This window comes from Corythoichthys intestinalis, chromosome 10, assembly GCF_030265065.1.
Source record: "Corythoichthys intestinalis isolate RoL2023-P3 chromosome 10, ASM3026506v1, whole genome shotgun sequence".
Lineage (NCBI taxonomy): Eukaryota > Metazoa > Chordata > Actinopteri > Syngnathiformes > Syngnathidae > Corythoichthys > Corythoichthys intestinalis.
The window spans coordinates 42,583,617-42,597,537 of record NC_080404.1 but is presented as its reverse complement, the minus strand read 5'-3'; the positions used below and the strand labels follow the sequence as shown (position 1 = coordinate 42,597,537).

Here is a 13,921-nt window from a genome sequence, read left to right as displayed (position 1 = left end):
TTATTTGAGTCAGGTGTGTTGGTGGAGGGAGACATGGAAAACATGGCTCTCGAGGACCGGAGTTGGATACTCCTGGTATAGGCATTATTTTCATCAACCTTCAGGACAGGACATATTTTAACAGCCTGATTTGTATGCACTCTTATGTTATGAAGTCCATTTGAAGAGTGAGTGTCTGTTAATGTTCATTGGCTGCCATTGTGAGCGATAGACGTCAAATCCAGCTGAAGCAGGAGGGCCACTCCCCTAGCTCAAATGGATTGGATGTTTACTCATGATAACGTAAGGCTAGGCTCATACTGCAGGCCTTAATGCACAAATCGAAATTTTTGTCGTGTTTTTCCGACTCGAGTTAGGCATTAACTTGACGGTCTGAACCGGAAAAGTCGCATAAAAGTGGACCATTTCAAATCCCATCTAGGTCACTTTCGTATGTGGTTAAAATCCGATTTGGGCCACATTTGTCCAGAATGTGGTTGCAGTCTGAACTGTCAAGTCCCCCAAATCGGAATTCATGCAGCAATGGCGTACCGCAAGCAACACGTCACTTCCGCTCATTAATATTCATGACATTAGCTACTGTTGCTAAGTAGGGACAAGCCACCGTTTGTCCCTAATAGGAAATTAATGGAAATCGTGTACGACGGAGATGTTTACAGAGCTAAATCTACCAATTGTCTCCGAAAATGATGTGGCTGGTACCAAATTGACTGGCAAAGATGTGGAAGAACATAAAAATGTTCAGTTAAAGAGATGGCTTTAGTGTCGAAGGCTGAAAAAGACGAAAAAAACGAGCCGACCTAAGCATAGCGTTAGCTTTTTTATCGACGCGACTGACAATGACATTCTCCTGTTACAACAAGCTATCCTTTACCATCAGCCCTGTCTTTCTTATATATCCTCTGGTTGTCCTACGTCTCTTACCGTTCATGGGGGTAAATTAGTTTGCTTTGTGTAGCGATCGCAAATGCTACTCCGTGACAGCCAATGAACACTTTTAATTTTTTCATTGATAACACATCTTAATTCTATAATTTATTTACACTCCCCCCTTACTAAAGTTTTTTTTTTTTTTTAATATATATATATATATATAACAGAAACGGTAACAGTGGCAGTCAGATACCATTGGAATTCTTTTCAGGTCATTCATTGTCGGACAGAAGCAGTACGGCACAACGTTACGCGAAACAAATAAGTTAAAAATATAAAAATGGCTTACCTCTTTGTCCTCTGAAAGACCATGCCAACCCAACATAATGTTTACTGCATATGAAATGTGAATGGATTCACCGAGCTGGTGTTAAAAGTCTGCGCAAGTTGATTCGGTCTTCACATTTTTTCTTCCCGAGTTTTTGGTTTCCGGAAACGTATGAAGAAAACATCCTTCATGTGTCGTAATGTCTAGAGTTGTTTCTACAAGTTCCAAAAAAGCAATGCGTGATCGGCATGTTCGTTTTTGAAAGATTACTGGAGAAAAGTAGCACAAATTACGTTGGGTCTATGCGAGGGCGGGTCTATAATGTCCCACTTCGGCTTTACTTCCGCTTTACGATGCGACGTCACGGTCTAAAAATAGCCTGCGTGCGGTACGCCATTACGTCAGCAAAGAGCGAGAGACACGGGCGCTATGGTAGCGATGGAGTTGTGCATTAGCGCTCAGCTTGAACGCGGCCTTTAGGGAAGAGGTGAGCTTCACAACGGTCATAAAAAAAAATAAAATTGAGCGGGGGGGGGGGGGGGGTAAGTGTGTGAATGCTCGGTTTTCTTTCTGTTGTCCAAATGAGCAATTTTTCAAAAATACTTAAATGGCCGAGACTCGGGGCAAACTGTCCGTATGTCTGTGCTAGAGGAGTTCCCAAAAAATCGATTATTACATGCATCACAATTTGACACGTGACGATTCCATTACGATTCATAAATGTTCATAAACGATGATATTCCCTCATAACTTTATGACAGCGGCTCGTAGGTGAACGAAATTCAAGACACGTCTGCCGCCCGGACACAGTTAACGGACGCACACAAAACGTTGCTGTTGTCCCGGTTACTAGTAGAGAGATTTACTCCTTTTTAAAAGACTGGAAAATAAATTTTTGTATGAGACAGGCTAGCACAGAAGCGCGACCGGCACAACACCGGCGGTTACGCTTTTGTGCGCAAGTTATTTTTTAGAGCGAGAGGGGGAGAGAGACAGTTCGTTGCTCCTTGTCTTTCAGATGTCCAGCAGTAGTTTTAAGGCATTTCAATTGAAAAATGTCCTGAGTGTGTTGCTAAGACCTATGTGCGTTTATAAGAGGTGAGTACACGAACCCTCTTGTACTGTTTAGCCTTTATTGTTGTTGTTTCTGAGATGTTAATTGTTAGCACCGAGAGCTAAGCTAATTAGCTAATTCGCTAACTTGTATTTCATATGCAGAACGTGTAAAACCATGATGAAGTACAGCGGTAACACTACAAACATGCGAAATAGTACAGAAATATGTTGTTGCAAGTGCCGCCTGGGAGCCAACAAGCGTGTGTGCGCGTGGGCGGGCAGGGAGAGAAGAAAGTGCGCGCGCTGTAATGAGTGTGTGTGTGCTCGGCAATAAACGTCGCAAGTTAAAAGTGATCAAGAGCAGTTGTGATTTCCACCTGTCACTCCAAGAGTTACACAAGAGAGGTAACACTGTGAAAACAAAGTATGATGGTTAAAAGAGTCTTATTTCTAACACTTTGTTTGTGTCCAGAAAATGTGGAATTCATTCCACCAGTGTAAATTTTATTGTATTGTTGGGAGAAATAAGTACTCCCTTTAAAATTTTTAAGGTTTTTGCACTTTCTTGTAAAAAATAAATAAATAAAAAAGCAGCCTAAGGGCAGCTTTTTGTTGTATGGGCATGTTTCCATCGTTCCTGTTGAATCATGAGGATATTTTAAATAAATAATGGACATAAATGTTTGGCTACTTTATTAATCAATAATGAACGATGCATCGATAATCGTGATAATCGCGATAAGCATGATAATCGTCAATAACGTGATCATCGTACAAAAATCGACTCATAGCACCTTGAATCGTAATCGAATCGAATCGTGGGGTGCCTAAGAGGGCACACCCCTAGTCTGTGCGTCAAGCACGCACGATGTGTGCACGCAATCAATCCATATAAACTTTCAATATTAGACTAAACAGGGATTATTATGTCTGTTACTTGTGTCGTCTTTTTGGAAATGAAAATATGATCACACCAGAATGACGTTGAGCCAACATGTGTGGTCATTTGTTTTGATGCTCCTGCACATGTGGGTCAGTTTGCTCAGCTCATCTTGGACTGCTAATTAGTGCGCAACTGCGCATGCGTGTTACTTGAATGGGCTCATTTGACAAAAGCGGCCTGAAAGGGCACGGCAAAAAAACAGATATGACAAAAATTGGATTTGTGCATTAAAACCTGCGGAATGAACCTAGCCTAATTGAAATTCATAGCAGAAGGATGAAAAGAGCCACATTATTGGATGTCTATTTTGTGAGGAAGAAGAGCTGATATGACTGCCAGTATTCAGCTACTTTCTTTAAAATTGTCACCGATGCGCTTACAAACGACTTGACAGACACACAGTTAAGTCAATACAGTAAGCGTTTTACAGCCTGTTGATAGCTCAAGAGCCAATGGTACAATTAAATCAGTTAAAAAGATTTTTAAAACGACTTGTTTCTTGCCAACAAGGTGACTCCAGATATTCAGAATCAGAGATGAACTCCAGTGGTGGAATGTAATGAAGTCAAAGTACTTCGTTACTGTACTTAAGCACATTTTTGTGCATCTGTACTTTACTTGAGTACAAATATGAAGTGATACTTTTTACTTTTACTTCACTACATTTTACATCATACTTTTCACTCCACTACTTTTCAAATCGTCGCCAACGTTACACATTACTTTTGTTTGTTTTCTTTTTTTCTCATTGTGAATTGATAATTTCGTTTTCATGTCTTCGGTGCAATCGGTAAGCCCCATGCAACTATACCCTAACTAAACACTAGAGGCAGCAACATGAGTACAAGATATTGACCAATAAAAACCACCACACTCTTGTACAGTAGGTGGCGGTATGCACCTGATAGTTGCTTGCAATCTGCTATTAAGCTAAATTTTTTAGTTTGTTTAGCTTCTGTTTACATTGCAGGGAATTTTATTGCTTGTTTGTTCCATTCTGCACAGTTTTAAATATAACTGAGCAGTCAATGAATTTTCTGGTTCTCTCTTTTAATATTGACTCATATTTATACATACAGAGTTCTACATATATTAATTTTTTTTGCATTGGGAGAAAATACTTTTACTTTTAAAGCAAGTACTTTTACTTTAGTTTTTTTTTTCTTGGATACTTGTACTTAAGTAATTTTTTGCACCCATATCTGTACGTTTACATAAGTTTAAAATAATATATATATACATATGGCGGAAAACACAGACAAGAATGAAAAAGCAGTTTCTGCTCTTGCACTCCTCTTTAAAAGAAACTGCTGTATTTCAAGCTAAAACAACTGTTGTGTTTGATAGAACAATATGTCTATATGCTGCCATAGCAGATTCATGGCACATTAAGCCCCAAAACTATTTTTAATTTGTCCGTTTTACCCTGAAAAGCCCCGTTTACAAATGTGGCGCAACCGCTTTTGTTTCAACCCAGCCATAAAACGAAGGTAATTAATTGTATTTATTATTCAAAATGTCTGTCGTTTTTGGCTTACAAGCTTTCATTTATGTCTCATATTTAATTAAAAAAAAATTGTTTTTGTCACTGTCACATTTTCTCCGATATGTTAGATGATAAATAATTGATCCAAACAAAAAAAAGTAAAAAAAAAAAAATGTTGAAAACGGTAAATAAATGAAAAAGAAGATCTCGACTACTCCTTGATGTCTGCGATTTCTGCATCGCGACCCTTGTTATATTACTTAATTATGTCTCACCCATAAAATCCCCAAAAACTCCGGCTGTGGCCATTCACAGCTGTGTCTTGACATTCAGTGATACATGCTACATGGAGTTTTTGGATCGAAACAAAGTAAGTACGCGATAATATCTCGTTAAAGTCGTGGCGTCTGTAATTCTGTTCTCGCGTGCTCTCACCTCCAGATAGGGTTTTGCTGTTTAAAAAATATATTAAAAAAAAAAAAATGCTTTCCCGCTCTAAATTTATCTTCCTCCAGAAAATTGAGATTTTAAGCTTTCCAATGATGTATCACACAATTTTGAAAGTTGGTTAAATTGGGGGTCTCAGAGCTGAATATATATATATATATATATATATATATATATATATATATATATATATATATATATATATATATATATTTGACGCAATTAACGCACATGTCCCGCTCAGACAGTATTCTGCCTTTTGGTAAGTTTTACAGCAAGGCTTTTTGTGCTGTCTAACAGCGAACTCTTGTGGTCGCTTTGCGGCATGGTTTATTGTTTTCTTGCCAGTTCAATATGGCTGCACGACGTCTCGGGCTGACGCCTACGTTGTAATGTTGTGCTTATATGATCCTTGGACAAGATTTGTCCGTAAGTATGGTTGTTGTAAAGAATATACATATTATGTTAGTAAGCGAAATGTTATATTTTTTGTATGAGACGCTTTTTGTTTATGTTTAGTGAACCTGTATAGCGTGCTAAGCTAACGTTGTTGCTAATGCAATGCTTGTGTACTTTTTTTTTGTAGTTATACAACGGTCTAAAGAGGACAATGGTTTGAGGCCATTTTATCAATAAATCAGATGAAAAAGGACGAAGTCTGATTATTAAGGCGTCGTTCACTAGCTGTCTAGCTTTGGAAAAAGTAGACGCTTCGGAGTGAGGACAGCATAGACAAATTTAAATGACAGTACAGTGAAATGCCCACTACAGTCCTTATGTACCGTATGTTGAATGTATAGATCCATCTTGTGTCTTATCTTTCCATTCCAACAATTGATTTTACAAAATATTTATATAATTTAAAGAAAAATATGGCATATTTTATAGATGGTTTGAATTGCGATTAATTACGATTAATTAATTTTTAAGCGGTAATTAACTTGATAAAAAATTGTAATTGTTTGACAGCCCTAATATATATATATATATATATATATATATATATATATATATATATATATATATATATATATATATATATATGTATAGTACTGTACTTCATCCCCCACTGATGAATTCACACACTCAATATGAGAATCAACCATATATCACTTATGGGATGGGGTTTTTAAATCACAAAAAAAGTGCCTTAGTTTGTTAATAAAGTGTAAAACTTTATATTTCAAGAGGTTGAAGGGTGGATGAGGTGAAAAAAACAACTCACTATTCTTTTAGGTGAAGAAAAGTGTGGAATATGGGAAACCGTTTTTAATTTACTACAATGCTTTGTACCTGTACTGAACACTGTTGTAACGGATATTTGTCTACCAGGTATTCAACAAACATCACTGACCACAGCTACATCATCACTTTCTTCTCCACTTGTTTCATTCTGCCTCTGGGACTTATCTTCTTCTGCTATGGGAAGCTCCTGCGTAAGCTCAGGAAGGTCAGTGCAGCCTCTAATACACCCAGGAAGAGTGCGGTTTAATTTTTTTATTTTCACTTATTTAAGAAAACATTTCTGTATGAAATCTGTCATCACTGAGTTCTACATGTGTGTTGTAAAATAATCTCATTTTCAAGCCAACAATGAAAATCAAGGAGTTCCACGAAAGCTGTTTTTCCTTACAGAGAATAAAAAATATCGTTTTGGTAGACACTTTTATTATTAGCTCACACTCATGGTGCAGTGAAACATTTACTACCTAGCATCAGCTCACACTCAGTAAATTCATAATATTGATTATGATGTTTTTCTTTCATTATATTTTACTTGAGTCAGCAGTGTCAAACGCACGGCCCTTGGGCCGGAAGCGGCCCATTTCTGAGTCAAATCAGGCCCCCTTGCAGGGTTGTTGTGCCTAACAGACACCTTGTAGTTCATTCATACTGCAAATGCACTAAAATTAACAGAAGGTGACCCATAAATGCCCCAAAATCAACAGTAAGCAACCCAAAATAAACAATAAGTGACAAAGAAATGTCCCAAAATCAACAGTAAGTAACCCAAAATAAAGAGTAATTGCCCCAGAAATGTCCCAAAAGCAACAAGTGACCCGTAAATGCCCCCAAATCAACAGGAAGTAACTGAAAACAAACAGTAATTGACCCAGAAATGTCCCCATATTAACAGTGAGTGACCCTTAAATGCACCAAAATTAACATGAAGTGACCCGTAAATGCCTCAAAAATCAACAGAATGTAACTCAAAATGATCAGTATTTGACTCAGAAATGCCCCCAAAATCAACAGTAAGTGAACCCTAAATGCAAAAAGAAACATAGAAATCCCAGAAAAATCAATCGGGAATGATCCAAAATTTACAGGAAGTGAGCCATAAGTACCCTAGAATAAAAAAGTGACCCTAAATTAACTCTTTGGCTTCCACTTCCAACGATAGACGTCCAATTATCTTAACCTAGAACGACTGGCTGTGAATGCTCCTATTTCAGTGCAATTGATGGCGCTCGAGGGGCGAAAGAACACTCATTCCCACTCCCAGTCAAAATGGATTGGACGTCTAGCGCAGTCAATGGCAGCCAGGGGGTTAGCTTATTTGGACAAAAATAAACTAATCTAAATAAGAGCTACAGTAATTGCCATAAATGTGGCCTGCGAACCAAAAGGAGTATGACACCCCTGGTTTGACCATTTCAATAGCAATGATCTTGAAATATCGTAATTTTCCACACATCAAATTAAGACAGCAGACGGGCCATGCAGCTAATTTTCACGGCAGTGTGATTTAAACGTGAGTCAGCCACGTGATTCTATAATATTGATAGAAGTATTTTTATAATATTTGCTTTTACGGTATCACATTATTAACAATATCCCCTTTTGAATAGGGGAACTTACATCACAATAAAACTCTTGCTTTTTTACCTTGTAAAGACCACACATACTAATTTCATTCATTCATTCATCTTCTGAACCGCTTATACATATGAAGGTTGCAGGGGTGCTGGAGCCTATCCCAGCTAACAGCGAGCAGGAAGGAGGGTACACCCTGCGAGCCAGATGCAGGTCACAAGCCCCTTTCACACACTCAGAAACAAAGGGAACATCACAGGATTTAACCGTGCAACAGTTGTATGTGAAAACAATTTCCCGGGTCGACTGAAATCGACATTAGGCTGACATTTCACTGGTTGCGGTATAATGTCTGTGACTTTCCCGATAAGTGGTGTGCGTGCAAGCAGGCATTAAATTCCCGGGTCACAGCACGATGGCTGATGACGTAAATATCATGGCAGGCCGATCGTCACCTCCTCCCTCTTCGCAGTAAGACGAAAAGTGATTAAAAAAAACATCGGAATTGTCAACATATCAAGATGGAAAGAGCTAAATTAAACTGAAAACATAACAAAATTAAATTGCTACGCGATCGTAGAGCCAAGGAAGAAAGTCCATTGTGCATTTTGGGAAACGTGGTTTATTTTGTTGCCGATGTTAGGGTCCGCTTCTGCGGAAACAAGGTTGTACTTCAAAGCCGAAAACAAAGGAGGGACGCGTTCAATGGTTTATCAAATACCGTATTAGCCCGAATATAAGACGGTGTTTTTTGCATTGCAAATAACACTGAAAAAAGGGGGTCGTCTCATATTCGCGGTCTAGACATGACACCCATTCACGACGCTTGGTGGCGCCAGATATCATTGAAGCGATGTTCTGTCATGACAGATCTCAGCTACTCTCCCCATTCACGACGCTAGATGGCGCCAGATATCATTGAAGTGATGTTCTGTCATGACAGATCTCAGCTACTCTTTTTAGTTTAACCAGTTTGCATTATTTTATTGCAATGTTTTTCCTTATTCAGATTTGTTTCAAGACTACAGTTACTTCACTTTAATGGTTAATGCAGTTATTGCAATTTTGTTGCTTTATCACAATAGATTGGTTTATTTACATTTCAAAAACCAGAAGCCATTCATTTACGGATGTGATTGCACTTTAGTTTACATATTTAAATGTTCAGATATTAAGATTCGAATGAGGCAAAATAACATGCTTTTTCTCTCAAATATATTTTTATAATCATTTGTTTCACATGTACTGTACTTATTTTCTGTATAAAAATTAATCTGGTGTTCAAAAAGTCTTTTTTTCAAACTTGAGTCTTGAAAAAGAGGGGTCATCTTATAATCAGGGCCGTCTTATATTCGGGCCAATACGGTACAAAAATACACTCAATCGCTGAAAAGGTGGAATTACACAATGGGTCCGTGACAGTAGAACCAAGGAAGAAGTCCATTGTCCATATTTGTAAATGTGTGGTTTATTTTGTTGCCGATGTTAGGGTCCTCTACTGCGGAAACAAGGTTGTACTTCAAAGCACAAAACAACGGAGGGATGCGTTCAAGGGTTTATTAAATACAAAAATTACATGCGATCACTGAAAAGGGGGAAAAACACAATAGGTCCGTGACAGTAGGTTGACGGGCATCAATAAAATACTAACCTACGTGGTAGGCAAAGAGCCGATCAGACAACAAAACAAAGTCAGCGGGATTCTTCCTTTCATCCTTTTCTTGGATCGCCTGGGCTAAAATACAGTCTTGATGAGCCTAAATTGGCTGCAGTTACGACATCTGGAACGCTCCCTCCGGAAAAAAACATGATTTGACCAACATTCACACCATCACTGAGTGGGAAATGATTCTACATTGCCTGCGCTGAAATCAGGCCAATGTATCACTACATAATCAGTGACTTAGGTGCCTTCGACTTGTCAATTCATGTCAGGAATATCTAAAAAAATAAAATTTACACCCTTTTTCTTTCCTCTAGGTGTCCCATGGTCGTCTGGCCAATGCCAGGAAGCCTGAGCGTCAGGTGACCCGTATGGTTGTGGTCATGATTATAGCATTCATGGTGGCATGGACACCATATGCAGTCTTTGCTATACTGGTCACAATTCACCCAACGATTGAAATAGATGCGAGGTTGGCTTCCATCCCTGCATTCTTCTCCAAGACAGCTGCGGTGTACAACCCAATAATCTACGTGTTCATGAACCGACAGGTAACATTTCTACTCATATCTGAAATATTACTAACATGCATTCGGCAGATGAAAATTTCAAGGGAATCCTGATATATTTATATTGTTTGAGGAGTTTGAGTGTTTTTAAATAATGCACATCATATGAATAAATAAAATGTGCAATTCAGTAGGTACAATTGTCCATATGAGGCCATGTTGAAAAATGCATGACCCACTATGTGTGGTGCTGGTATATAGTTGGCTATTGCAATTGGTTACTGCTGGGAACATTCACATTTATCTTGTTAAAATTTGCACCGAGCTGTCTGGAGTTGTTAGTGGGAGTGCCGTACTTTTGGCTGAACATAATCACATGCTTAAAACGGTTGTTATTAGTCGTGGTTAGAGAAACAACTTTAAAAATATGTATTAATGAAAATTAACAAAAAATGAGCTGACATTACTTCAAAATTTTGGTTCAAAGGCATTATTTTACCAATGCAATTTACTTGTTGAACATATTCATTTTAAGTCAAAATATGGCAAGCAAGTGAACACATACCCAATAGGGCTTAGCTACAATTTTATCAGGTTTTAAAAAATGAAATAAAATAAAATACTGTTGAAATTCACCTCCCCAGACAAGCCGCACGGAAACAGCGACAGCTGAACAAAGTGCCGCTCTCCCGATGCTGCCTACGCGCGCGCCAACCGGGAAGGCGGAACTTCGCGCGTTCATCTCTGAGGTTAACCCTTTGTACTGACTCCATGTTCCAAAAGTTTGAAAAAGACACGCCGAAAGCAGGTTGACAATTTATTTGTCGTCAATGGTAAAAAACAAAGCAAAAACAGACGACGGAGGGACAATTCTGGATCCAAAACAAGGCTACATGTTTCCGAGCAGCAAAATCTGTCTTCTCTCAGTGTCCAGTGTTTTTAAGTCCGTGGGACGGCCGAAGGCGTGTCCAGGCGTTGCTTTGGGATCATCCCTCTCTGGCCGTTTTCTGGCTGTTTAGGTTCGTGCGTGGATGGGATGTGGTTGCCACAGCGACCGACGCTGGTCTTGACGTCACAAGCGCCCACTATCAACTTTGTTATCCGGGCTGGCTCTACTTGTTTTAGGACAAAATAAAATAAAATAAAAGACAATTTTTTGAACAGTATTCGATATTCATGACATCTTTTGCTGGACAAAGCGCACTTGTATTCAAAAATAGCTCAGCGTTACCTTATGTTGGTAATGCAATATAAGAAAAAGTAAACATTTTGGACATATAATATTAAATAGTCTTTGAACATATTGAATTGGTATTGTACATGATGAATCATTTCATTACAGATTTTTGTTTTTACATCAGCTATTGTTAGTTGACTTTTACAAATTTTCCCAACAAGTTATGATTTATTACAAATTAACATAGGAAGCAACATTTGTAGGTCATCTGAATATTTGATAATGCAACAAGCACTCATTGGTGTATGAAGGTATGTTTCTTTTTTTGTTTTCTTTTTAAATTATTGTTCCAAGCTAGTAAACACCTAACTGCTCATTTAACCTTTCGAAATCATCAAAAGTTGTCTAGATTTTGGTTACACTAAGAGGTTTTCATATACAGGGGTTGGACAGAATAATGAAAACACCTAACATTTTGGCATCATAATAATTGAACATAATTGTTAAAGAATGGCATGAGGAACATTAAAATGAACAGAGGTGGGTAGAGTAGCCAAAACTTTTACTCAAGTAAGAGTAGCGTTACTTCAGAATAATATTACTCAAGTAAAAGTAAAAGTAGTCGTTCAAAAAAAATGTACTCAAGTACAAATAAAAAAGTATTTGGTGAAAAGAATACTCAAGTAATGAGCAACATTGTGAGTAACTGCCTATATACAGTGCTGCTCAAAAGTTTGTGAACCCCCTCAACATTTTGGAATTTTCTATTATTTCAACCTGATTTCCTAATCAATCAATTCAGTAGGTTTTTTTTTTGTTTTTTTAACAGTTGTGTTGTCGAGACTAAATTAAAAAGAGTTTTCATCAACTGATGTAGGTGCAAAATTGAACTGTTTGGTCACAACCAAAACCGCCATGTCTGGCGAAAAGTCAACACTGCATACCACCAAAAGAACCTTCTCCCAACAGTGAAGCATGGAGGTGGGAATGTCAAGATCTGGGCTTGCTTTTCATCCTCAGGACCTGGACAACTCCACATAGTCCAGGGAATCATGAATTCTGAGGAATATTGTCAAATCCTAGAACATAACCTGACGCCATCTGTTTTGAAGTTAAAGCTTGGCAGAAGGTGGATCATGCAACATGATAATGATCCAAAGCATTCCAGCAATACAACCAAGGAATGGCTGAAAAAGAAGAAGATTCGTGTTCTGGACTGGCCCAGTCAAAGTCCTGACCTAAATCCCATTGAAATGCTGTGGCGGGACCTGAAGCGAGCAGTTCATGCCAGACGCCCATCAAACCTCTCTCAACTGACTGTGTTCTGCAAGGAAGAATGGGCAAAAATCCCCCAAAGTAGATGTGAGAGGCTGATTAGTCACTACAGAAACCGTTTGGTTGAGGTAATCTCTGCAAAAGGAGGCGCAATATCCTATTAACTGAAGGGGTTCACATACTTTTGCACACATGATATCTGAGTTTTTCTTAAATCAACCACTTTTGTTAAATAAAGAATGACAATATAACTATTTCTTTTGTTTCAGTCCATTATTTGGAATGTCAGTATTGTGGATTTGGGTATAACTTAACATTTAATAAGGTTATTTTAGTTTTTTTTACAAAAAATCTGACCATCGCTGTGGGGTTCACAAACTTTCGAGCAGCACTGTATTAGGAGTGGGAACCTCAGGGGACCTCACGATACGATACGATTCGCGATACAAGGCTCACGATAACTATTATATCACGATACAGCGATTATCGATATATTGGTCAGAAATTGGATACATGACATTCTACGATACAACTGTTGAAAAAAAAAAAAAATTAAATAGAAAAAATACTGTTTAAGTCATTTATTAAACAGTGACACCTTTTCTGTGCAACATTGCTGTAAAATATAAATCTGCAAATTGTGCCCCTGCACATATAGAGGAAACAAACCACGACCACTGATATCACTTTGAGAGATCATGATGAATGGCACCCTTAATTTCTTTAAAGTTTTAAATCTTTAAAAAAATAATAATAATAAATAAAAAGTGCCGTAGGTGTCAGCAGTTGAGCTTGGAGTGGGGCAATGATAAAATTGGTGGGTCTTTTCTTTGTATATGACCTTTGTTGCTTGGTTTGAGCACTTCCGCCATCTGCGTCAGCATTTAAGATGTCAGACTTGCTCAGTCACAGTCTTCCTCACCTTAAAAACAACAAAATAAAACAAAAAATATTAGCTACTTCATAGCGTTTGAGTTGAAATCCTGATTTTTTTGTGTGTTGGAAGTATTGAATTAAAAAAAATATTAATTTAATGTATAGAAATTAAAAATTCAATAATTACCTATTTTTAATATGTAGGCTACATTAATTATCATGCACATCACTTTATATATCTTGGAACATATTCAAACCATTTTTATAGCTTATTGTATCAAAATGACAGTAATAACAGTTTGTGTAGTAAACTAGATGGACAGTGGTTCTCAAATAATATCAAATAAATCGGTAAATTCACGTGGGCTTGTTCGATATTCATTTTCATCCAGTTTAGGGTCCTGGTTTATTTTATATCATTCAACATCAAATGTCATCAAAATAATACATGTTAATTAAAAAGTCAATTAC

The 13,921-nt window shown here is 37.7% G+C and overlaps 1 protein-coding gene across 2 annotated transcripts in view; it reads left to right on the top strand.

Annotated features, from left to right (window-relative positions):
- Positions 1-13,921, top strand: part of valopa (vertebrate ancient long opsin a) — a 45,717-nt gene that overhangs the window by 22,148 nt on the left and 9,648 nt on the right. The window contains exons 3-5 of one of the 2 annotated variants that reach the window (XM_057848004.1): positions 6,466-6,583; positions 9,931-10,164; positions 10,767-10,871. In XM_057848004.1, the coding sequence (XP_057703987.1) occupies positions 6,466-6,583; positions 9,931-10,164; positions 10,767-10,871 (457 nt within the window). The remainder of the gene's footprint in view (positions 1-6,465; positions 6,584-9,930; positions 10,165-10,766; positions 10,872-13,921) is intronic. The other variant, XM_057848005.1, reaches the window with a different exon arrangement.